The 26,269-nt window shown below is 42.2% G+C and overlaps 1 protein-coding gene across 2 annotated transcripts in view; it reads left to right on the top strand.

The window, feature by feature from the left end:
- CNTN3 (contactin 3) overlaps positions 1–26,269 on the top strand; it is a 92,994-nt gene that overhangs the window by 56,282 nt on the left and 10,443 nt on the right. For both annotated transcript variants that reach the window (XM_014251529.2, XM_088061748.1), the window contains exons 4-12: positions 1,660–1,863; positions 2,458–2,560; positions 3,527–3,711; positions 11,126–11,262; positions 13,298–13,427; positions 14,510–14,660; positions 21,909–22,036; positions 23,360–23,535; positions 25,225–25,342. In XM_014251529.2, coding sequence (XP_014107004.1) covers positions 1,660–1,863; positions 2,458–2,560; positions 3,527–3,711; positions 11,126–11,262; positions 13,298–13,427; positions 14,510–14,660; positions 21,909–22,036; positions 23,360–23,535; positions 25,225–25,342 — 1,332 coding nt within the window. The remainder of the gene's footprint in view (positions 1–1,659; positions 1,864–2,457; positions 2,561–3,526; positions 3,712–11,125; positions 11,263–13,297; positions 13,428–14,509; positions 14,661–21,908; positions 22,037–23,359; positions 23,536–25,224; positions 25,343–26,269) is intronic.

Raw genomic sequence — 26,269 nt, 5'->3', positions numbered from 1 at the left:
CACAGTGGAAGAGGCTTAAATATTGATAGAACAAAATTAAATGCAGTTTAATGACCAGCCGTTTCATTTGATGCCTTTTTGGCGTTAGACAGCCCATAAATATCTTCATTTCATTTACTGAGTGTTTTTTTTTCACCTGTACAGTCTTACCTTGTGTTAAATTGTGCTGTTGGCTCTGGCAGCCTGGAGAGGTGTTGAGGACTCAGGATGTGTCACCTTTGCATTTCATGATGCACCCAAATTTGTGCGCCCTCAAATGAAACCTGTGCAGGGAGGGCTGATCTCCATTTCGTGGGGGCAGTGCTGATGCTGCAGACACAAAGAGAGGCCAATCAAGCTGTAATCATTGCTAATTAGCACTTCCAGAAGCTGTAATCTTTGTGTAAGTGGCACGTGGGTGAAAAATTATTCCTTGCCTAGAACACCATTAAAAATTTATTTTCCTTTGATCCTGTAGGAAATGAATGAGACAGACACGTGGCCTCACACAGGAAGAGGCTTTTGCCAATTAAAATTGGGCACAGAAGACTCGGAGTGATGCTCAGAAAACAAAACAAATTTTTTGCCAGATCTCTTTAGTTTATCTTTTGAGGTGTGGGGTTTGTTTTTTCTTTTCCTTTCAAATAATCATAATGAATGGTAGCGAGGGCTACTTTGCCACGTCATACAGAAATGTTTTTAATGAAGTTTTTATGGTTTTTTGTATGAAAAAATAGTTTTGCTGTGTGATGAACCCTACTGGGAATTCAGGCTTGTTCTGACATTCTTAGCATGTGGATGCTCCTGTCCTGTTTCTACTGGCTAAGCTTCTGGCTGAGGAGTTCAGTAGCTACTGAATGAATAATCTTTCCATTTTAGCAACGTTTGCTCTCGTTTTTGCTGTCTGCTCCTCTTTCCATGCATATTAAATTAAAATAAAAAAGGGGGAAATTTAAACAAAACTCCCTAACCACTGGATTTCTTTTGCCTTTTTTCTTCTGCTGGAGGAGATGGGGATTTGGTGAAAGAAGTGGGGGGTTTTCTAGTTTCTGGTACTTTTTTAAATCTGGTTTTCTCAGTCTTTGGCTCTGTTTGTTACATAGTAAAGTATTTTAAATAACGTGATGCCTTCTGTCCCTTCATGGTCACCAGAACCTGGAGAAGGCTGGCCTGGAACAGAGGCTGGACAGAGCTCAGGATAAAGCAGGGATTTACTGAAAGGCATTAAAGGACACACCTTGGGTAGCACAAGAGCCTGGCCAGGGCTGCCCCCAGGATGGACCCAAAAATGGTCACAAAATGCATGACTGGTCACGAGGTCTCACATTTTTATCAGCTTTGGTCCATCTGTGTATCAGGGTTAATTGTCCAATTACAGCTTCAGGTTATGAAGTGCCATCCTTCTTGTTTTCTCTCTTCAGCCCACCCTTGTTTCTGCTTTTGTTCTTGTCCTGGGTACCAAGCTAAGAAAGGAATTGTTTTGTCTGCCTGTTCTGTGAAGAGAGCTCACTGACACTGAACATGAAACTCAAAACTACACAGCTGGGGAAAAATATGAAAGCTAAAACTTAAGGCCTCAATGCAATGCTGTCCAATATAGTAATAAATGGATCTTTGGAAGGGGAAAAAAGGTGGATAAACCCTATCAAACACCTTTGCTTTTGTTTTTTCCTCGCCCAGACTTGTCATTTGCCTGGATCTTCAACGAGTACCCCTCGTTTGTGCAGGAGGACAGCCGGCGCTTCGTGTCGCAGGAGACAGGACACCTGTACATCGCCAAGGTGGAGCCGTCAGACGTGGGCAACTACAGCTGTGTGGTGACCAGCACGGCCAGCAGCAGCCCCGTGCTGGGCTCCCCCACGCCCCTGGTGCTGCGCACAGACGGTATGGAATCACCAGGGATCATCACCCAGAGGTTCTGCCTCTCCAGCCATAAATCCTCACCTGATGTCCAAACATGTTGCGGTCAGCAACCTCAGGATCTCGTCCAGGGAAGCCGCAGGATTCTGGGGACCAGCATCAAACACCAACGAGCTGGGCTCCCAGTTCATGAAACCATTTATTCAGCATTGGAACAAACTCAGGTCCAGAACAGAGAGCCCAAACAGAGGCACAGCAGGGGTTTTTGAGGGACAGAACTCTTAAGGGTTTCCACCTTTGAGGGTGGAGTTCGGGGTCAGGGACCAGTAGAAGCACACCAAGGGAGAACCCCCCCAGGGACTCAAACCCAATCAGAACTGCTGAGCTGCCCTTCACAAGGGGTTTGGGGTGGGACAGTGGAACTCTTTGTCATCCCTGAGGCCGCTGCCACACAAACATTGGCTGCTTTCTACAAAGATTAACTCTGTTGCGTCCTCGCTCTGCCCCTGATTTCATTGTGTGTCCCTTTATAAGCGGAGTGTGAGAGAAATAAGCTTGATTTTGAGTTGCCTTCAAAAATTACCTTCAAAGTTTGACCTTCTCAATTGTCTCCCCCAGGTGTGATGGGAGAATATGAGCCCAAAATAGAAGTTCAGTTCCCTGAGACGCTCGCAGCAGCCAAAGGCTCCACTGTGAAGCTGGAGTGCTTTGCTCTAGGAAAGTAAGTTTTCATCTTCACTGAAAAGTGGAGCACCTCAGGGTTCACCTGCACAAGAGCTCTGGGGTTCTGGCAGTTGTTCTGGTGTTTTCCCAGCACCTGATCTTCGTCATCACAGCTCCTGCCTTGAAATAAGAGGGCAAAGACTCTTGGATCTTGTATTTTGATTTTGTTTAGGATTAAGATGTGTGTGTTGGCCACACGGGAATTTGTGTTTCAGCTCAAATTAACCTGAGCAGATTCAGTGTGGTTTTGCATATGACCTTTGAACTAAGTCTCTTTTCTCTGTGCAAGGAAAGGGTGCTGAAGTCTGTGAGAGTGTTGTCTGAATTTTCCTCTTAAATGTCCTTGGTGCTTTCATAATATTGTTCTTTCTTTACAGCCAAAATAAAGATTGGAATGCATTTCTTCTCTGAATGATGCTTCACTCGCAGCTGATACCTTTTCTCTTTCACAGATGATCTGAGAATGCATTTGTGTTGCTGTAAATGTATTTATTTACCAGTGTGGGGTTTGTTTGCAGGAATTTCTTGGGTGCCCATATCAGATTGATGACTTGATCACACGCTATTGCCTTGGCTCCCCAGTGAGGGGAGGTTTGCAAATCGCAGAATGAAAGGCAGCTGGAGGATGGCAATTCCAAAAGATTTGCCTGGATCCTTCCTTCTTGGATCTGGTAAACCTCACTCGTCCCCAGGGGAGGCCAGTGCTGATTTACAGGAAATTTTGCAATTATTGGGCATTCACAGAGTTACTCCTGACAAATTTGGTGCCACAAATGCAGCGTAGGAATCAGCAGTGAATGCAAATCAGGTGCCAGAGTGTCTGACCATCTGTCATGTACAGTGTGGTTACTGCTTTTAACACAGCCTGTAAGTCACTGCTGAATTTAGTTCGCTTTAAGTATCTCATTATGACAATCAAGGACTTTAAGCAAAACTGTTTAAAATCTCATTACTCTCTCTTTAGCCCTGTGCCTCAGATTAACTGGAGAAGAACTGACGGGCTGCCATTTCCAAGTAAAATAAAGCTGAGGAAATCCAATGGCATGATTGAAATCCCTAATTTCCAGCAGGAGGACGCAGGGCTCTATGAATGCATTACCGAAAACTCCAGAGGCAAAAACATTGCAAGAGGACGTCTCACTTACTATGGTAGGGAACCTCTGTTCTGCCTCCCTCCCACCTTTCTTGTCTCATGAAACACAAACTGCTCTGGGGTTCTCTGAAATTCCCAGTTTCTGCAGCTCCATCAGGCATTTGGGCTTAAAAATCCACGGCATTTTAAGTGCTCTCAGAAAATGAGAACTTCTGCAGCAGTTTCTTGCTAAGATCTCTAAGAAATGGCTTAAAAACTCACAAGGATTGCTGAGACTAAAGCAGAGTGTGCTTGTGCTTGTTTTTTTTCTGGGATGGAAAGACTTCTTTTTTAAAACATTTCTACTTGGTCCATTGGTGAAACCTTCAATTTTAAGTCAATTGGATTTATTTGGGGCATCATTTAGGCCTCCTGTTTATGGGAAGTACAAATTTTGTCCTGCTTTGTGAAGAGATTACTGATGGATATTCTCAATCCTGTGCTTTCAAAACAGCCAATTTTATTTTAAAATGAGTAAATAAATGGGAGGATATAATCCAGTATAGGAAATGAAATAATATGAAATTTTATAGCTGGAAAAAAGGCAGTCTCTTGTGCATTTAGGGCTATAGAGTGAAATGAGTACCAGCAAAGCACATTGGTGGTGGTGTAAAGCGAGAGTGATTTGCAACAAAGTGGTAATTGACAATTTTTGTTAAAGCCAGATCTCAGCAAATATAATTTTCTTTACTTCAGTGGCAATTTAAACAGTGGTTCTGATTCTGCCTTGGAATGTTTCCCTCATGGAGGAGTATTTGAGCAGAGAGATGGGTTTTTAGTTGGATGAAGGCACAGAGCACAGCTCCTCTGCAATTGGGAGCAAGTTCTTCACTGCCTCTCCATGGGGAGCTGCTGCTTGGTAGAACACAAAGATTTTAGTCCATGAAGATTTTAGTTTCAGGCACAATAGATTTTATAAGGAAGAAGGAAAAGAGATTTCTCTCCTTGCCAACTTGCAAGTTAATTTTGACACTGGATGAATGCCCCATTGTTGGAAATGTTCAAGGTCAGCTTGGACAGGGGACTTGAAGCAACACAAAATTTCCATGCACTGATTGTAATTATGACTTTTTGGGAAATCCTGTGATTAACAAAGGGCAGTAAATCCAAGCTGCTTCACCTGCCAGTGTCCTCTGCCATTCCAGCCTTGGCACTGTGCATTGGGTTCTATTAAGTGACCATATTTGCTGCTTGAAAGTTCCAGAGTTGTGGTTCGTGCATCATTTTGGCTCAACATTGCTATGGCAGTCGTGAGGTACATCAGAATAAATTACAAATATTCAATATAAAATAGATTTGTTCATCAGTCCTCAACAGTGGCCATTCCTGGGGTACCTGCCCTGCTGCCCAAGTTCTGCTCTGCTCATTAAAAGTCCACAGAGCTGAAATAAAGGATGTTGCTAATGAGCAAAAGCAACCCAGCTGCAGTTCTGTGACAATTGAATCGGTGTGAATGCTTTCATTGCAGATCTAGACAGGGATTTGAGCCCTCAGATGGAGCTCATATTCCAGCAGGACTGGCTGCCCGTGTTAAGAGTCATCCCTGATATGGATGTTTATCTTACAAAGAATAATGAGAGCTGTAATGGCAGTAATGGCACTCCAACTGTTTCATTTCATTTGTTCTGCTTCATGGAACCCATTCTGCAGAATTAAATAGATTTAAGTAATCTTTCTTATTTTGGTACTTGCTTTGTTGTTGCAGTTAGAATGCCAACAAGCCCAGATTCAGGATAAGAGCATTTAACTCTATTTGATAGTTCAAAGTTTTATAAGTGAAGATAATATCTTCTGATGGATTGCCACCTCATCTGGTGCCAAAGCCCAGAAATCTGTCTGGTGAAGAAATCTAATCCCACTCAGTCTTCCAATAAAAGATCAATATTTAAGGAAGTTTTTCTAAAAGCAGATGAGGATTTGGGGGAAATTAATGCAATAAACTGAAGACACGGAGTAAAAAAACATCCATCTGCCAGAAAGTACCAGTGCTGTCAAAAATCCACAAATCTGGTGTTTTTAGGGAATGGTGGCTGCTGTTAAAACACTTCACTGGTGGAAGTTGAAGGCGTGTCTGCTTATCAAACATAGAAAAATATAAACATTACACAAGTACAAATGTCTTTTTATTTCAGTAGTGACATTCATTTTCCTCTTGGCAGAAGAAAGCATGATTCTGCCTGACCCAAAAAAAAAAACCAGTGTGAGAAGGATTGGGTTAACATTTTGCAAGATGTCATAGCGAAATAATGTGAAAAAGAAATCTTTAGAAGGAAAAAAAATATTGATAAAAATCATTCCTGAAAAATAGGTTTTTCTCTTTTTGCAAACTTGAAGGATTCTTTGTAAATATAACATAAAGCTGGTCCTGAACAAAAGCTTGAAATACTCATTGCTCTGCTATGAAATGAAACACTCCTGTTGTGGTTTGTTTCGTGAGCTGAAACTGGAAAGTTTCAAATCTGGAAATCAGGTTGTCCTGTGCATAAATAACTTGGTTAAAAGCCTTACTTTTTCATCCAATAATGAATTACAGCTTTGAAGCCACAAAGCCCTTGAGGACAGGCTCAACTTTGCTCCTGTCCATGGTCACTTTCTCAAGAATTCCTATAAATCTGTCACCTCTGTAACTCTGGTCCTGAAATAAATGAAATGAGTCTGTTTTATTAAAATTATGGTGTGTTTTAAATATAGCTCTCAACCCATAGTTGGTGTTGATAATTAAAATCAGTATTCTGAACCAGATATTCTGGGTCCATTACAATACTCACAGACTATTAATCTTCCTTTTTGCTCCTGAAGGATTTTATCAAGAAAAGCCTGACATCAAATGTTCAATTTTTTGTCCTTTTTACAGTTCTAACATTTGTTAAATGCCAGTTTTTCTACTCAGGGGAGTTCAGATTGTGCTAAAAATAGGACAAGATTATCCAACTGTGATTGAATGTAGAACCTGAATATATAAATAATTTGCTTTCCCTTTATTAGCATGTTCATTTGTCATCACTTTTAGCTTCCCATGAAGAGATAACAGGAAAAAAAAAGAATCCACGGAGATGTTTTCGTGGCAGAGAAAAATGAGAGGAGATGAAACAATTACATTTTTGTGTTTTAGGATGCAATTAAACATGAAGCATGGTAAAGATATGTAAAGCAATTAATTTAAGGTATAATTGAAGAAAATATATTCTTAATTAGCCCATGCTGATATGTAGAAGTCTTGCTTGGCAGTACCAAGATAAAATGTTTGACAGGGAGAAAGAAATTCTGCAGCTGTTCTCCTTTTGCTCTGCTGTGATAACAAAGACAAAATCCCCCAGGAATAAGTAGAATCTACATCCTTTTTTTAGTGTGTTAAAAAACACTGGTATATTTTGTATTTATTTTTTAATAATCTACTGGTAGAATTGAACTGAAGCTGTGTTATTTGTGTAGGTGGAAGAATACCTCTGTTTAAATGTTTTATCTGATAGCCTGACTCTGTCTTGTGCTTGGAGATGTCTTCAAAACTTCGACAACAAAGCTACAAATGAGTAAATGACATCAATGAGTTGCTGAGTTTGATCAGCCTAGAGTTGAATTGTTAATATTGTCTAAAAATAGAATTTTCCTGCTGCCCAGACAAACAGTTTGTCCTCTCTTACACACTGAAGCTTTTTGCAGTGATTTGGAATTACCTGTTGCTTGAGGGCACTCTTATTTTTGAATGGGAGTAAAAAAAATGGAATTTTCAGAGAAGTGTCAGCTGCTTGTCTAGGCCCAGCTGTTGGAGCAGAACAAAAGTGACTCGTGCTTGAAGTCCCGTGGAGTTTTGAGATGAAATAAGGGTTCATCCCTGCTGCAGGCATCAGTGTGAGTATCAGTGGCTGACTTTGAGACAGGTTACACTTCTGGGGTGGCTTTTCCCCCCGTGTGCTTCACAGCTGCTTCCTCTCGTGCTCTGAGAAGTTCTTTCTCCTCTGATTTCTTGCCCATCTGCTGAGCCTCCCCAAAGGTGTTTCAGTGATTTCCAGCCCAGCTTTCCTAGTGGAAATGTCAGAGCAGAAGTGCAAGTGTAAGAAGGCAACATCTTGTGTGAATCCCTGTTCTGGAAGAGCTTCCCAGAGGCTTTGGCTCCCAGCAGAGCACAGAACTCCCTGGAAAAGTCATGGCCCTGAAGTTCTGCCTCCCCTCCGCTCTGTTCCCCTGGCTTGTAGAATTAAAAACAGATTTTTGTTGGATTCTCTCACTCTGAAGCAAATCATCCATAAAAAACGCGTGTTTTGTTGCATTGTGAGCGGTTAGTCCACAAATAATTCACAAATCCCAGCTCAGCCTCTGAAAAGTGTCACTTTCTTCAGCCATTGCTTCCAGGAGCATCACTGCAGTTGGGCTCCCTTCACACCAGCCCCAGGAACGTCACAAAGGATTCTGTAAAATGTGAAAAAAAGGGTTCTTCCTTCCCTTCTGGCCCACAGGGGAGGCCTGGGGTGTAATGAGTTGTTTCCTGCAGGCTGGGGGAGAAGGGTCATCCTGAGCACCACAGACAAGAGAGGCCTCTCACTGCTGCTTCTGAAGTCCCACACTTGTTCTCTCCTTGCCTCTGGGACCATCAGCACTGCAAGGAATACTTTAGGCTAAAACAACTGAAGCAAAATCCAGGCTGGTGCTTTTCCAAGTGACTGGCCACGGAGCTGATGGCTAACCTGCTTTAGAAAATCACTTACCTGCAAGCATTTTGTCCTGGGGGAGCTCCAGATGAATCTTTCATGAAGATTGCACAGCACGTTCCGAAGAATTCTTTTTTTCCCAAAACACGGATTCCTGTCACAGTCTCAAACCCTGCACTGTGAACTCCTTTAAAATTAACTTCCAACCTCTCAGCTTACAGGACAATGTCTGTTTTTTTTTTTTAAATCTCAGCAAGGATGTGCTGCCTGCTTGCCTAGTCCTTGCTTTAGGAAGAAGTGACTCCTTCCTCTCTCCTCAGGAAGATCCAGGTTTCACAACAACTGTGCAGTAGTTCCAGGAGAAAATGAGATTTTACTACAGTCTTCCTTCAGGAACACAGATGTGGCAGTGATGGTAGAATCAGATATTTTGGGCAGCAAAGTTTTCCTGGCAGTGACTAAATCTTGAGAGGAATAAAGCTGTTTATTCAGAGTCCTTCAGGTGTCCTCAGCTCAACAGAAAGGGGCAGTGCTGGGCTTGGCAAGTCCTGCTGGTGTTTTGAGAGGGTGTCAGAGCAGTAGCTGATAGCTGACTTCCTTCTGCACATGAAGCACCTTCATCCTGGCCAGAAGTCAGAGTATTCCCAGCTGGAATTGCCCCTGTTGAGCTGCCTTTTCCATTTGGAGCTGGTTGGTCGAATTGTTCTCTTCCAAAGACAGATTGAAAGTGGTGCTTTTCTTCCTGCTCAGCTCCTCCATCAGTAATCAGAAGAGAAAAGGAGCCTTCCTGCAGGAGATCACTGAAGTCTCCATCAGCACTCTTGTGGATGGACAAGCACCAGGAATCTCTCGTCCTGTGCCTTGGGAAGCTGTTCTGTGAATTTCTGCTTTATTGTATTGTGTGGGGACTTGGGAAATCTTCCTGTGGAGACTGCCTGACACAGAGTCCTAAAACAAGATTAGACAGACAGTGATTTTTCTTTTATTGGTAGAATCGAATCCAAGATCTTTAGACTTGAAAACAGATTATATTTAACATACTTTCAAGTGGAGATAGGCAGCAGATGTTAAATATTCCACATGTATGGATCCACCAGTAATTCAAGCACTGCTGAATGTTGCATAAATATTGAGGTGTGTAAAGTGCTCGTCACATGGAGCCCTGAGCTTTCATTCCCTCAACACATGTGAGATGGAGCAATGGCTGTCTTGAGTTCCAGTGTTGTGACCTGAACTTTGAAGATTTAACCCCAGTTAATTCCAGTGAAATTGCACATCCATGTGACACAAAAATCAGGTCATCCTGTCTTTTGCAGCTGACCTTGATGAAGAGAGTGTAAAAAATAAATTATCCCCTGATTAGTGGCAGGTGTTAATCTTCATGGGGATGTGAAAAAAAAAAGTAATATTCAGAGGGTTTCACTGTCAGCAAATTTTGGTTGAATTCCAGTATTTATTAGTAGTTAAAACCTCAGTGAATACATTTTAGGAAGTTCTTCTGTAAGAAGTTAACCCTAAATATGGGTACATAAATCATAAGTAGATCAATAATCATTATCATAAAAACCTGGTGCTGTACCTAGTCATGTTGAGGTGTTTTTTCACTGCATTGCAGAACCTGGGATTGAGAGGAAATTTCCATGCTAGGAAACAAGGAATCTTTTAAAATGAAATAAGTGTGAACCCCACTGTAGTGGGAATTAATCTGTGCTTCCCAAACTCCTGTATTAAATAAGGTTTTCCTACATCACCAGGGACTTGTTTTCTCCTGGTTGTTTTCATATGAGAGTGTTACGAGATTTTCCTGAATTACTGACTTAAGCAAATTTACTCTGGAAAATTCTTTGCCCATGGCTAAGAGTTTGCAGCCAAGTTCCATCCTGCTCTTTCATCTGTTTTTTCCATAGGCAGTGTCCAGGATTTATCCTTTCTTGGAAAAAAAAGCATAGGCTGAGATTATAAACTTACTATAAATAAATTAAAAGAAAATTCACAAATTACCTATAAAACAGTGTTGAACTGATATGTGAAATAGCACTAAAGGAATAAAAATAAATTACTGTTGTTTTTCATGCATTGATGTTTATTTGCCAAGTGAGCTTTCTCCTTCCTGTGAAAGCTGTAGCAGATGTTTTAAATACCTTTACAGTTTTAACTGTATTTAGGGTAATTCAGAAGGATGTATGATATTATTGCATCAAATTTTGGCTTAAAAAATAGTGATTTTTATGGACTTTATTCTACTGGTTTGCATTACCCAAATTCTGTGCCAAGGCTTCTACTTTCAAAAACAATCTCATATATCCATGTTCTCATCCAGTTAAGTGCTGCCTTGCATTAGAAAACAATTCAAATGGTATTTAGCACTAAGGCTGACATACCATTATTTTTTTTAGGACTTAAAGGATTCTCTTCAGCATTAATTTGATGATTTAGCCACATCACTTACTTAATTTCAGTCTCGCCATTAATGTCTTTCTCTTACATTTGCCTCGATTGCAAAATGATGTTGTTGAATCATTAGTGATTTTAATATTGGTTTCACTAGTCCAGCTTTAGTGATCTGTACTCTCAATTTTCTTCTGGTTTAGTGCTCATAATGAAAATGTTTAAGAAGAATGATGAGTTACTTGTTTCATCAGGGGGCTGAAGCAGGACCAGTGGGAAGCTCTGTTGGTACAGATCAGTCTCTGCAGAAAACTGATGAGTTCTGTGCCCATTAACCCTTTGATTCTGACCTGGAGCAATAACTTGTGAGGGTCTTCACTGTGTATTTTATCTGCAGCAAAGCCTCACTGGATCCAGACCATAAAGGATGTGGAAGTTGCTGTGGAGGACACTTTATACTGGGACTGCAGAGCAAGTGGGAAGCCCAAACCATCCTACAGGTGGCTGAGGAACGGAGAGCAGCTGGCAATAGAGGTAACTTTCTGTTTGGGAAAAGTGGTGCTGTGTAAAATTAACACAATGCAAATTGGAGAATCCAAAAGTTCCTGGTATTAGTCAAGAGAAATCTTTGATACTGGGTTTGTGTTTTTTGAGAGCACCCTGATGAGGCCTCAGAAGCTGCAAAGACAAACTATGCTGTACAAAAATATTACAGCTAAAAGCAGATTTAAAAACAACAGAGCCACAGAAAAAAAACATGTTAGAAATGACTGGAGAAGGAAGTTTAATAATGTTATAAATAACTATAAATAAGGGATGGAGAGCTTGAATTATTTTACTATATTTGCAGCTGGAATTTCATTAAAGGTAGTAAGAAAATATTTTCCAACTTCTTGACAAAACTCTTGAAGATTCATGGGTTTACCACTTGTTGCAAAGAGTGGAATACAAACATCAACATAACATAGATAGTTGCTTTAATGCAGTTGTCAGAGCAAATTAATTTAAATTAGTGCATTTGGTGACAGAGAAAGGAGGTTGAACTTAGAAAGTAAAAGGTGAGAAATATCAGAATCTGATATTCCTTATTTATTGATTTGAAATCTCCCTACTGCATTGGAAAACAGCCCCATTCAGCTTGTCAGGAATATTGCCTGATTGTTTCTCCAAGAAGCCATTTTGCCCTTGGCCAGTGCCTCGTGCTCAGCACCAGCTTTTGGGGAAGAAAGGGACATCCAGGTGAATTCACTGGAGGGCTCTGAAAAATGAGCAGAGCACTGGAAAGCATTTCTCACATCGTGCTGGCTAAAAGGAATGCTGGTGTTTTGTGGACAGGTTAAATGAGGGAGCACAAAATCTCCTCTGGGTGATTTAAGAGCATTGTCGCTGTGTCATACAGAGGCACTGAGGTAATGGGCTTTTTTTACCTCAGGAAGTACAAAAATACCTTGGAATCGTTCATTCTCCTCATTTCTCCAGTTTGGAGTGTTGCTGTCCAGCCTTTTGGCTGATGTCAGGGCACAAGTGTGACTTCCTCTGGAAACAGTGAGGGAGCTCTTTGAGACCCAGCACTGAGGAGACACCAGAGGAGTTCTCTGTGTGCAGTGATCAGGTGTCTTCTGCTCCTTGACTGCAGTAATCCCTCGTGCTGGGTCTCCTTCACAAACATCTCTTGGGTTTGTTCCACTCAGCTCTCCCCTTCTCCATGAACAAACCTTTTCTGAGAGCAGCAGCTTGGGATGCTGCAGAGGAGATAAGACATGGAGATACTCAGGCTTTTTCCTCTTTGGGACTGTTTTCTGTCTGAGCCTCTCACGCTCAGCAGGGACAGGAGCTGAGCTGTCCTGGGGTCCCCCTGTACTTGGGCCAGGTCCAGATCAAAAACACAGCCCCTAGAAAATACTTTTGGCCAGGTAGTTTGGGTTTTGTCCATTACTGTGTCTCTGGTTTTCCCCAAAGGTTGTTCCCCAAAGCTGATGCTCCTTTATTTTGTCTTTCTCAGTCGGTTCCTGTTCTCACCAGTTGTGCCACTCAGATTAGTCACTTCCTGCTGTAATTGAGCTTTCCAAGAATGAGCAGGGTGAGAAGACCCAGACACTCGAGTAGCTGTGCTGGCTCCAAGGCACCTCACTCTGTGCCTTTGGTGTTGAGGCTGCTGGAATATTTTCTGCAGTGCTACAGCGAGCTCATTAGCAAGTGGCACGTGTGAAATAGTGTGAAATGCCAGTGCCATCTGCACACATTGGATACTCTGCTCTGTCTGAGGGGGCTGGTAGGGTTCTGTCCGTATTTCTGGAGAAATAAAAGGGCATTTGAGATTGACAGACCTCAGTGCAACAGGGCAAGTTCTAAGAATTACTTTATGCATTGAATTGATCTCCATGAATAGCTGATCACCATTGCTGTACCATGATGCAGTCAGATCATTTCTTTTGGAACTGTTTTCAAGATGATGCTTTTGCTTTTACCCAATTCATTGTACTTATGCTGTCCTATTTCTGTTCCTTACTTATTTTGAATTTTTCACAGGAAATATATCATCAATAAAGATATTTTTCTTAATATTCAGGGAAGGATCCAAATTGAAAATGGTGCACTTACAATATCAAATCTAAATCTGACAGATTCTGGCAGATACCAGTGCATAGCTGAAAATAAACATGGTGTCATCTCTTCGAGTGCAGAGCTCAGGGTTGTAGGTAAGATGTTCCTTTTTTCACTAGAACACAAACCTCATTATCCCTCTCCACACCCCCTTGGATTTAACTCACTCAGCTGCTGCCACTGAAATAAAACATTTTTGTCAACCTGATGTCTTTATCTGCAGAGCTGAGGAGTTGAGTCATCTGCTGCCAGAGGATTTCCAGGCCAATCATTCATTTAAGACAGAACAGGATAAATTATTCACGAGGGAGAGAGCAGGGATGGGGGGTTGGGTTTGGGCCAGAGGATTAAAAGCTCTGGTGTGGCGTGGAGGTGGTGCTGGCTCCATCAGCTGCTCTCACCTCTGTGTGGGGCTCAGGGACACCATGGGGTTAAAATCCTCTGTGTGGAGCCCTTGTGGAGCCAGGGACAGGGAGTGACACTCAGCATCCACCCAGCCTGTGCTGGGGCTGTAGCAGTGGCAGCTGTTTGTTGGAGGGAACACGGCTTGGGACTGACACACTCACACTTGTGCACTTTTCCCTCCTGTAACACTGCTGTGTTCTGGGGACACAGGTTATTTATTTCCTTTGTGGTGGTGATTAGCACATGCTCCTTGCTCTCCTCAAACACTGAATTTCCTTTCAAAGTTCAGTGTTACTATAGGGAGAGGCCACGAGCCTTTTCGAAACGTAATTCATGAAAATTTCACTCAGAATGAGCTACACTCTCATTTCCTGTCATCTGGCACGTGAAACTGGGAACCTTCCAGTTCCCTGAGGTTCGGTGAGGCTCCTGGTGTGGTGCTGGTTAGATTGATCAGAGAAATGTGCTCCCTTCAGCAGAGCATCCAGCGGGGCAGGTGCTGAGTGCTCACTGGGTTCTTTGAGCTTTGGTCACTGTGATCCTCTGTGCTGGCCTTGTTGGGTGCTCACCTGCACAGCTGAGACCTTTGGTAGCAGGATGAGGTACAAAAAAGGAGGAGAAAACACCTAATTGCCAAATAGAAGATCTGTGTGACCTGATTAATGGTGTTAACTATGTTTGGAATCTGAGAAGTGCTGGTGTAAGTGCTAAATAGTATCATTAATATCACTGAAGGTGCTTTATTTCACTACTACCACCCCTTCTGTTTTAGCTTCTGCTCCAGATTTTTCCAAGAGTCCGATGAAGAAACTGATCCAGGTTCAGATAGGCAGCACAGTTGATTTTGAGTGCAAACCCAAAGCTTTCCCTAAGGCCAAATGTTCCTGGAAGAAGGGAGGTGAGCAGCTACACGAAAATGAAAGGTATCACATTACATTGGTTTATTTGTTTTAATCTTACAAGAAGCTTTTGTGTGTGGTTATGCAGTAGTGTCAGCTGTAAATCCAAACACTTGTAAAGTCTCTCTGAAGTCTGGCTGGCCTGGGGTGTTTTGCTTGTTGTATTTTTTTTTTAGTTGTGATGGTATGAGAGCACTGAGAGTGCAATTGTGGTGCTTTCTCTAAGGTCAAGGGTCAGATTTTGTTTTCAGCTTAATGTAGAGTTGGGCCTGATTTAGAGAGAAGCAGGTAATGATAGAAAACTGGGAATGCAGAGCCTGTACAAAAGTACTAAAAGGCTTCAGCAAAATGCTCTGAAAATGTTGGCAAAGGGGCAATTGAGGTGTGTTACAGCCATGGGGATGACATAGCTGAGAAAAGAAAGAAAAGTTAATTGGGAGGTCAAGAATAGCAGATGAAACACAAAAAGAAAAGGAAAATGCACTTCAGGTTCTTTTCAAGCAGCCATGGTGCTACGAGGGATAACAGATGTCATCACTGTTTATGTGATAATGGATGTGTTTTGGGATTGGAATTCCCAGGGGAGAGTTTGTGATTCACCCATGCCCCCAGCTATTGATTTACAACAACATGTAAATGTTGGGTTTTTTTCCAGCAATACCTGTTAAAGCATTATTGAATTAGTCATAAGCTGAAACTGCACACATGTGCTGGTTAAATTGTGTAAAAAGCCATTTTTATGGGGCAGGGCTGTACCTCTGCTCCGGAGCAGCCTTTGGTTTGCATCTCTCCCACACTGGGCATTGCTGCCTTCCCAGCCTTTCTGTTCCACGTTTCAGTGTTTCCACAGACTGGGATTTTCAGGGAGTGAACTGGGGCAGCAAAGCAGCTCCTTGGAGCAGGGGTGTGGTGGGGAGTTCCAGGTCTGATTTTGCACAGGTACAGCCAGTGTGGCACTCTGGGCATTGCAGCTGCAGCTCTTCAGGGCTCAGGACAGGCTGTGCACACTCACAGGAGCCAGAACTGCTTTTTGGGAGTTCACTCTGCCCCCAGGTCAGCTTTATTGAGTCACACACAGGCTGCAGCCCCAGCAACAGCCCTGGAAGCTCCCAGTGTTTGCTGGGAGCAGTGGGGACAGGCTGCCTGTGCATGCTCCTCTTGGAACACTCTGGTGTCACACTGTGCTTGGCAGGATAATTCATGGACAGAAAGTGTCCACAAGGCCAGACACAAGACTGAGGAAAGCAAACATTTTGAGGGTTTTGAGGGAGGATTGCCATGGCAGTGTGATTTGAGGGATGTGTCCCTGCTCCTCTAGGGCTGGGTGTTGATTTGTACAAAACTTAGCCTGGCATCAGGAAACTGCTTCTAAATTAGACAAAATTCTTGTGGTCCTGTTCCTGTAGAACACCAAGTTGTCCTTTTCTTTTGCAATTTCTAAACACAGGATTTGTTCCCAGATAGATAAAACCTGGAGAGACTGCAGTGGAGACCTTTATTTGTTCCATCTTTAATTAGGCTGGGGCTGTCTTCTTGTACCCAGAAGCTTTGGGCACTGTCATCTTTGCCCTGCCTCTTTGTTCACAGGGGCCACAAGAGTTTTCATCTGTTCTGGTGTTAAGTGTTGTCAAATGTGACAATTTGGCAGGAGTTGGGGCATCTGTTGTTGGAGAGCTGGACGTGGTGGCACAGCCTCACTGGCTGCCTGCCTGCCTGCAAGCAGGCGAGCAAAAATCCCTTTCAAAACAGCGCTGCTCGGTTATTGAGTGCTTATAGCCTTTAATTGAACAATATTAATGTATTAAATTAAGCTGTGACCTCTAAAATTCATGTGAAACTCGTTGCCTTTTGATGGATCTCAGTCGGTTTTGTGACTGCTTTCGTAAGGCGCGTGCAAAAAATGCGCAGCGCCTGATTTTGTCCATTCAGGAAAATTCCTAAATTGTAAATTCCTTGCTTTTGTCCTCGTTCCATTTCCATCAAAAGTAGAATGGTAGAAGTTTCATTTGGGATGATAGTACCAGGCTGAAGAAATCAACACTCAATTCCCAAACCTGAATTGAGTATGTTGCTGCCTGCTTAGGTTTATGAACATAAATTACAGCTGTTACTTCTGCCAAGTGCAGGTAATTCCAAACTATGACCCAGAGTGTCTGTTTCTGACAACACACTGTAAATGGCTTCCAGAGGAAGCAGAATAACAAGGCAGTAATCCTGAATTAATCTAAATGAAGTAAACTTGCCTTCAGAGAGGAGCAGAGCGTGGTTCTTTGCGGAGCACCCCGGAGTTCATTACTGTCTGCTGTGAATAATTGCGATCCGTGGATTTCATACAGTTCTACAATTCCTGCAATTCAGGGAAGGGTTTCAAATTAGCAGAACATTTTTCAGCCATTAACTCCCTTTCCAGTGGAGAAGTCTGGTGGGGAGGGTTTCCTCTCTTTTAATTGCAGCAAGTAGGAGGAACGAGTTTCTCCCACAAGGGAGGTCCAGCGTGGACAACACCTGGGAGAGGTGGGGAGGCAAAAGGAGCTGAATTTTAATTTCCATCAGCATGGGTAGAATTGATATGTCTTAAGAAAACTCCTATTTGAATAATAAAGCACAAATACTTGAATTTCTTGTCATCAGAGAACTTGGGTTTCAATGAGGTGCTGACCATAATGCTTTAGTAAAGCCTGAGAGAGTTTCATTTTGATGGTGCTGTTGCTCGTATTCTTAATTTATTTTTAAATGGTGCTGCTTTTTTTGTATGTAGAAGATTTGGATAATGAGTCAGTAAATTTTAATTAAATGAGCTGAATACAGTGTGTCTTGTGGAGGGGAGAAAATATAATTCAAAATGGATTCATGAGCTCTGGGCTGAGAAATCGCTCAGCATTGAAGAAAGCAATCTTGTTTCTTGTTAATTTTGCGAAGTATGTGATTCTTTTTTTTTTTTCCTAGAATATCTTTAATACAGAGAGCTAAATATTAAAGAGCAATGGAGTGCAGAGAGAAGTGAAAGCATATGATAACGTGCAGAAGGAAAGACAGAAGATGGGAATTAAATTTGTCGGGTGCCTGAGACACCTCCACCTCCAAATGGATGAATTTTTGCTGTCTTCTTGTCCTCCAGAAAAGGAGGATTAGATGTTTAACCAGAGTTAAATGCTCCTGGTGCTGGTTTAACTCACCAAAACCAGAATAAATACTAAAATAGCTGCGACCCAGACATAACCCCTTCCAAGATATCCTTAATGTTTTATGTATGTTCATGACTTAATTTTCAGTTTGTGCTTGACAGTCACTGCCTGTGGGCTGCAGTGGGTCCTGAGCTCCTGGCTCAGATACCTGACTGGAACAGGGTTAAAAAACAGGATTTTGTGAAAATGCAGAGCAGCATTTCACCTTTAAGCAAACTCACCTTTATTCCTAGATGTTTCTAAATTTACCAAGACCAGAAAAATATGAGAAGATGCTGCAGAAACTTCACTAAAAGACTTTCCACTGCAATTCCATTAGGAAAACTCCAGTTTTAGCAGCTTTCATTGTGGCCAAGTGATGGCAAATTACAGGAGGAAAGAAATAAATGATCCCTGATAAAAAATTGCATGATACTCAGAAGTATCAGTTAATGGCTTTAGCTTTGCTGCAGTTTGAATTAAATACTTTTATTCATTTTGTGTTACAGTTTGAAATGCTACGATGTGAAAAGTAATGCATTTACTTACCAGTACTTGCATAGGATTAATTAATCTGCTTTAATTTAGTTGGGATTTGATTGATACATAAAAAAGACACTTTTAGCTCAGTTTTCACTGTTCCTTTGCACTGAAGTGTTACAAACTGGAATGTGTTTGTGTTTATTACCATATCAATAAGGGTTATCAATAAAATAGTTGAATTTTTTATTATTTTTTTTCTTTTGCTGAATAATCTGACAAATGGAACAGGCAGTGATTCCTGAGTTTGATGATGTCTGAGAGTTCAGTAATAAAGCATTGCCTTGGGAATGTGAGCAGGTCTGCAGTCATTAACAGCTACATTAATGACACCGAGTTCCAGTGGATCCTAAGGCACATTCTGTCTTCTCTCTCTAAATACCAATATATAAAGAGGTGTCATTTTTAAGTAAGCATATAAAGAGGTATCATTTCTCTCAAAGTGGGAACCCCAGAGTCCTGAAGTTGTTTAATCCTTCTCCCCATCTGTTGATCTCAGTGTCAGGGTGTGGGTGTGAGTTAAGGGGGTTTTATTTGGCTGTAGAGAAAAAGAATTTCCCCAAACATCATTTCCCCCCCCAGTTTTGCTCAGGAATTAATGAGAGATGAGTTTGTCAATGATGCTTTGATCTGATGACCAAGCAGGTCCTACATCCATCTCCAGCTGGAATTGAGGTGGATTTAGGACCATCCCTCTCCCCATGGTCCCTTTTAAAGGGCTGAAGGTTTTGTGCCATTTGCCAGGGCATCAGAAGGGCACAGGTTGTGGAAAACGGAATTTCCATGGAAAATTGCTGGCTTTAAGCAAAAGGTTTTGCAAAAAACACCTGTAGATGCAGAGGATGCCAAAGGCTGGATTGTTATTTTTGTGTGTCACAGGTGTGGGTCTCTCCCTGGCAGTGTGCCAGCACCACGTGTGAATATTGAATAATTCTAAGTAAATTAAAAGCTGTGGTTTGTCTCGTGTTTCAGCAGGAGGGGCAGAGCTATTTTGGGGTTTAGGATTTTCATAGGCTCTGAGCTGCATTTACTATTTTCTGATTGGAGAAAGTGGAGCATTGCTCCTTTTCTGATTTACCAGTAAAGGTCTTATTTCCACTAGAATATTTGTCTCAAATTGATTTTTTTTTTGGTGTATTGTTTGTTTTTTGTTTTTAATTCCACAAAAAAAAATATTCCTGATTATATCTGGGTTTTAATAACCTTTCTGTTTAATTATTTTAGGCAAGCTAGGCTTGCAGGTAGTTCAGAGCACTCTAAAAGTGATTTGTTTTAATTAAACAATAGACATTTTCAGGTTTATTCCCTGATCCTGCTTTTTCCTTTGTTTGATCTTAGGCTTTGTCAGCACTTGGGGTTTCTTTTGTATTTTTTCTTTTGGAAATTGCATCAAAGTAGATGAAGCCTCAGCCAGAAAGTGCAACAGCACTTGCTTGTAACCATAATTGATATATTTTAACACCCTTTTTTGATGTCATTCTAATTACCTATAAAATGTATCACTCATGTCTTTAACACATTTAAAATACCTATAAACCATATGGCAGGGTTTAATTAATTTTAAATGTTCCATCTAACATGAAGTGCAGCCAAATATGACTTAGGAATTTTCCAAAACAAGTTAATGAACCTCAGGGAAGTCACTCATGAGGCACATCCTCCCTTGAAAAAAACTCCTCAAATGCCACCACATCAGCTGAGGTACCTCAGGATGCTTTGTGGTTATAAATGGATTAAACTGCCTATTTATAGCTCTCTTTCTCACCCCAATAAGATGTTTTTGTCTGTTGTTGTTCTAACAGGGTGCCTTGTTATCTCTGGTAATTTGCATCTGCTAATTTCATTATTGCACCACCTTTGCCAGAGGAAGAGTGCTGAGAGCTGAAACACCTTTTTTTAAGGAAATACAAAATGCAATTTGAACTAACTAAGAAAAAAAAGCGTTTAAAAGTTGTGTGTATATCCTATATTGTAATTCCAAAAATCCTGGCTCCTTGCAGGGAGCAGTGCAGCTGTGGCAGGAGTGCAGATTCCTGATTTCAGAGCTTTAAAAGCTTCCATGGGGCTTTGAGGGTGAGGTGAATTCGCTGTTCAGGGAGTGGGGCAGTGGAATTCCAGAGCCCTGATGGATTCCCACTGCTCTGGTTCGCATTTAGGGAATGTGGGTTTGGGTCAGATGAGTTCAGCATGCAGGGTAAGATCACTGAATCCTTGATGACCCTTTCATGAAGAAATTTTCCCCAAAATGTGATCTGAGCCTCCCCAGGCATTCCTCTGGTCCTTGTCACCTGGGAGAGGAGACAGCCACCCCTCACTGCCACCCCAGGTCAGGGACTTGTGGAGAGTTTATCCCAAAACAGCAGAATTCAGCCCCAGATCTCAGCTGGGAGCAGCGATGGGGATCTACTGACATGGTTTTACCTCGAGAGTGTTGAAAATAAAAAGAGCAGCAGAGGTGTGTAATTAATCCATTCCTTTTGTAGTGAATAAAGCAGCAGGTTAATAACCAAGCAGGTGGAAGTGAGCAGGCAAAACCCTCCCAGCTCTTCTGAGGGAGGGAAGGTGGCAGTGTGGAGTTTGAGGACATTTGCTGCCTTTTTCCCCTGGAAACCGAGCAAGACTCCAGCGAATGCAGGCAGAGCTTTGCCTGGAGAGGTTTTGTTTGCTGCTCTGCTCATTCTGTAGCTCAGTTCAGGGCATTTCCAAACCACCAGCCAGCCAAGGTGCTGTGCTCCACTTTGGTGCCTCTCAGGTGGGATGTGAGAGAAAAGCTCTGGAGTTCTTTTGACTTGGGCATTTCAGGAAAATGGGTACCTTTTGTTAATTACTGTGGACATTGTATATACATTCAGTTATTTTGCTGCTGCAGGTTGTCTTAGGGTAAAAGTCCCTGCAGCTGTGGATAGAACATATGGGAGGAGAAGAAATAGGGAAAGAGGGAGCCAAATCAGCTTTACCTGTGCATCCTTCCAGTGCTGCTGTCTGGGATGTCACCTCTGCTGTGGGGACATTCCTGCTCCTCAATCCCTGCTGTGGCTTTTCTTCTGTCCACACCTTCTGTAGGCACCTCCCTGCTTTTCCAGGCTCTCACTGCGGGAGGTTGTGTGGGGTGAAGGGAATTTTCTGTCCTGCAAGGGCTTCCACAAAGGAAGGTCATGAACAATCCTATGGAGTTGTCATGGTAATCACAGTTATTTCAAAGGTGCTGTGCAAGATTGCTCGAGGTAAACAACAAAAGAGCTGAGAATTATTCCAGTTTCAATTGGTGCAGCTGAAAAAGATGGAGCTCATGTGGGATTTCTCTGTTTTACACACATTCATGTGCCCACATCTCTGAAAAACTTGGTTTCTACTGGTGTCCAGAATAATACGTGGTTGAGTTCAAATCTGTTGTGTATTGTCAGTGGATGGCCACAACATTTTCACACCCTGGCTTGGTGATTGTCCTGGTTTCAGCTGGCAGAGAGCTCATTTTACAGTTTTAACATGTCCTAGATAACACTAAGGTGTTGAAAGCATTTTGTCTACAAGTGCTGCAACTTTTAAAAATCTCCTTGTAATTTTTTAGGATGACACTGTTAAAGGATGGAGGACTAAGGATAGCAAACGTGACCAAGGGGGATGCTGGCAGCTACACGTGCCTGGCCACAAACCAGTTTGGAACAGCCAGGGGCTCCACCAGCTTGATAGTTACAGGTGGGTGAGCTGGGACACAGGGGCTGGAACTGGAATTACAGACTCAGGAGCCTGAAGAGATGTTGTAGAATGTAAAGAGTGTGAGAAGTCATTTATTTAATGTATAAAGATAAAAGGATAGCTGTTACAGCTCTTTTATTAGTTGAAAAGACACTAAGGGAATTTTCTGTCTTTGGCAAAGATATTTCTCAGATGTGAGGGAGTTCTGAACGCTTCTCTCCCTCCTCTCACTTCTCTAAACACTAAATAGTGCAATTATGCTTTTAAGTTTGTGGGGGTTTTTAATTTGTTATGAAAAAAACATGTCAATCAAAAAAAAAATCTTCAAGGTTATTTTATATTCCTGTCGAAAAATCTGTTTTGCCCAAAAGAGGTTTAAATGCTGTTTGCTTATGGAAAAAGATGTGTTGGAAACTCCAGCTGCAGGGGAGCATTCAGGGGCTCCATGGGCAGTAGAACACAGTCTTTCAAAAGCAAATTTTATACAGAATTGTTGTTCGGAGGGATCCTTCCTCCAAGTCATCCATTCCTGGCTGCTGATTGAGATACTGGATGAAAAGAGCCAGGAGTTTGGGAAGTTTATCTGAAAAATATTTTCTCTCATAATGTTCTCTTTCAAAGATTTTAACAGCTGAAAGATTTCCCAAACTTAGAATTATCTAATATCCCACTGCATTACATATCCAAACAGAATTACTTTGTTCAGTGAATTAACTGCTTCATGTTTTCAGCCTGTGCTCCTAAATGATTGATGTCCCTTTATATACAAATAATAGAATTATAAACAGAGAATTCCTAGGATTAAATTTTATTTTTACAGTATTTACAGTAGCTGAAATTTTTCTCTGTTAATGTGATTCTGGAATAACAAAGAGCTGTTCTTAATGACACTATTTATGTTCTGTGTGATGTATGGACCCAAATATCCACTGTGTTCTTCCTGAAGTGGATTTCCTCCAGTTTTTGGGGTTTATTAGGTTCTTCCCTACTGCCAGCTCTTCATCTGCCCAGTGCTGCTGCTGCTTCAAACCACAGTGGGATTGCTGAGAGCCGCCTGCCTGTGGAAGGGCAATTCCTGCCTGTGGATTCAGCTTGGTGGCGTGGCTTGGCTGCACCCAGCAGGCTCCAGTTCACCTTCCCAGTGCCCAGCAGCTCCTGCTGGGAAATGCAAGCACACAAAGCTCCAGGCAGCATTCCCGGTCCAGCTGCATCCTTGGGAAGTGGCTGTCACCGATCCCATCCGAGGAACGTGGGGGGTGTCCGTGTCAGGCCGAGCTCAGCGGCGCAGAACAATCCAATCACCAATTTCTGTGCTCCCTGCAGAGCCAACCAGGATCACCTTGGCACCTTCCAACATGGATGTCACCGTGGGGGAGAGCGTGGTGCTGCCCTGCCAGGTGCAGCACGATCCCCTGCTGGACATCAGCTTCACCTGGTACTTCAATGGGACCCTCACGGACTTCCAGAGGGACGCCTCTCACTTCGAGAAGGTTGGAGGGGTGAGCTGCAAACTTTTCTCTTTTTTTCCTCTTTTTTCTCTTCTCTTTTTTCCCTTCCCTTCCCTTCCCTTCCCTTCCCTTCCCTTCCCTTCCCTTCCCTTCCCTTCCCTTCCCTTCCCTTCCCTTCCTTCCCTTCCCTTCCCTTCCCTTCCCTTCCCTTCCCTTCCCTTCCCTTCCCTTCCCTTCCCTTCCCTTCCCTTCCCTTCCCTTCCCTTCCCTTCCCTCCCTAAACCTCCCCAAATGACTGAAATGCAGCATTAACATTTTGCTGGGGTTAATTTCAAGTCAAACTGTTCTCTTTGACGCCCCCTCTCCTTTGTTGAGATGTCTCAAATTGAGTTTGCTGAAATCACTTTGTGTAGGACGTGATTCACTTGCATTCTCTGCTGGTGTTGGGCATTCCCTGAATATCCACTCCCAATCAAGGAGATGGATTCTAGATTGCTTTTGACTCAACTTTTAATTTATTGTAAGCAATCAGCACTGAATTGTCCTGCAAACAACTTCCATCTGTGCTTTCACAGAAGACCAGGCACACACATGGAAGGGAATCAGGCAGAATTGGCTTCAGCTCGTGTTGAATAAAGAATTGAGACATTGTAATGCTGAAACAAAGAAAAATAACCAAATGTTTTGAAAGGTTCATGTTTTTTCCAAGACTAAAATAAACTTCAGTGTCATGGCTTTGCCTTTCTCCCAAACTACTGTTTGCCCATGAATTGGTGGCCAAAGTAGCTGAAAATATCCACAAATGAGGGTTCTTTCCTTGAAGAAAATGCTGCTTCTCCAGAAAATTAAAATATAAAAATATAAAAATTTAAAAATTTAAAAAATTATATTTAAAAATTAAAATATGAAGTGTTTTCCACCTGGAAAATTCAGCTGGAACTGAGTTAAGGCAGTAATTCAGTTTACACACAAAGAGGAGATTTTTTTCTTTAAGGGACACTGTCTAGCAAAGGTTTAATATCAAGTTCTCTGTTCAGTGGTGTAGAAAACAAACAGTACACAGAGAGCCCTAATGTGATAGGGAGTTACAGTTTCATTCAAGTATTATTTCTGTTTCCCATGATCCAGGAAATAACCACATGCTGTGATCTGAGAGAGAACAATGGGGGAAAAAACTGAAGATTAAATACTCAGTGAATAGCAAAGAATAGAAGTTGGGCTTGTAAAACGGGAAATTTAGCCTAGAACTTGCAGCCTTTAAATCAAAGTGCTCACAGTCACCTGGAGAATGGACAGAATTCAGCTTTTGTCTTTTACACATCTGAACTCTCCTTAAAAATCTGTCATGACCTGACTTACAAGTTCTAGATAAAAACTCCATGAATTCTGTCTGGAAATCAAATTGGTGATGGCCACAGAAAACACATTTTTCTCTTTTTAGGGCTTTGAGACAAATGGCCACAGGGCACTGAGGTTACTGGGGGTTCCCCAGTATGAGCTCCCCATGCTGGAGCTCATTTCTCCCAAAAAAGGGACATTACCTCATGTTTTTTTGGGAAAACGCTCCCAAATAAGAGTGGAGCTGCTGATGGGCAGTAATTTGCTGTCCTGCAATGCAGCTTTTCAGCGACTTCACGTTTTTGGTGGATTTCTTTTCTGTTTACAAAGAAAACATCAGGGACAAAGAAAACACGGAAGGGAGGGGTTATTGGCATTAATCAATGTTCTGTGTTCCCCCAGAGTGCCTCAGGGGATTTGATGATCAGGAACATCCAGCTGAAGCACAGTGGGAAGTACGTGTGCATGGTGAAGACAGAGGTGGACAGTGTGGCCTCTGCTGCCGACCTCATCGTGAGAGGTACAGCCCAGCCCAGCCCAGCCCCAGGATCACATTTTCCACCTTTTTTTAGATTGTAGGCTATAGAAACAATTGATGTTGGAGGTTACAGAACAAATCCGTGGCTTGAATGGGGTGATGAATGGCTGTGAGTTGAATTATGTCATTCTGACCTGCAGCTGGGGAGAATAACATCTCAGGTTTTGGGTGAAGCCTGATTTTTCCCAGAGAAATTGGGAGCTGGGGGTTGTAATAGTGACTTCAGATCTTTTTTCACTGCCAGTCCTTCAGGTCACTGCCAGGAGGGAACTCACTGGCAGCTCTGATGCAGTTGGAGTTGCTGCCTCTGCAGACTGAAGTATCAGGAACTCCAGTATCCTTCCTGTGAAATTCTGCCAGAGCCCAGGAGAGGCTTTGTCCTAGGGTTTAAAGCCTACAATGCAGGATTATTCCTTTTCATTCCAAGCTGGAATCCTCACAGTTGAGCCAGAATTGTGGCTTTCTTTGCTGATGTTGCAGCTACATTTATTGCAAAGTAAAAGCTTTGATCTAGAAAAGCACATTATGTGATCAGCACTTATTCAATGTATTTTAAAATATTTCAGATATTTTCTCATTGTTAATGCACTGTTACTCATTTCAACCCCCTTTGCTGGTGCAGGTGAAACAAAACTCAGCATTTTGGCCAGGAAATGCCCCGAGTGAGGATTTTTCCTGAAGATTGTATGTCTGACTGAATTGCAGCTTGGGGTGCTGGTCAGATGTGCTGAAAAATTGTTCCAGTGCATTGTACAGTAAAGAAGTTGTAGGTAAAAAAATTTCAGACTACAGAGATGTATCTGTAGATTAAAGAGGACCTTTAGGACTGAAGGAAGAGACATTGGAAAGACAGAGGGATGTGCTGAACAAAGGTTCTTGTGAAAAAACCAAAACCCAGTCATCTGTTCT

This window comes from Pseudopodoces humilis, chromosome 13, assembly GCF_049639895.1.
Source record: "Pseudopodoces humilis isolate 2021_Gansu_Grassland_sample_001 chromosome 13, ASM4963989v1, whole genome shotgun sequence".
NCBI classification, from domain to species: Eukaryota; Metazoa; Chordata; class Aves; order Passeriformes; family Paridae; genus Pseudopodoces; species Pseudopodoces humilis.
Note: the sequence above shows the minus strand (reverse complement) of the source record. Positions and strands in the feature narration are given on the sequence as shown.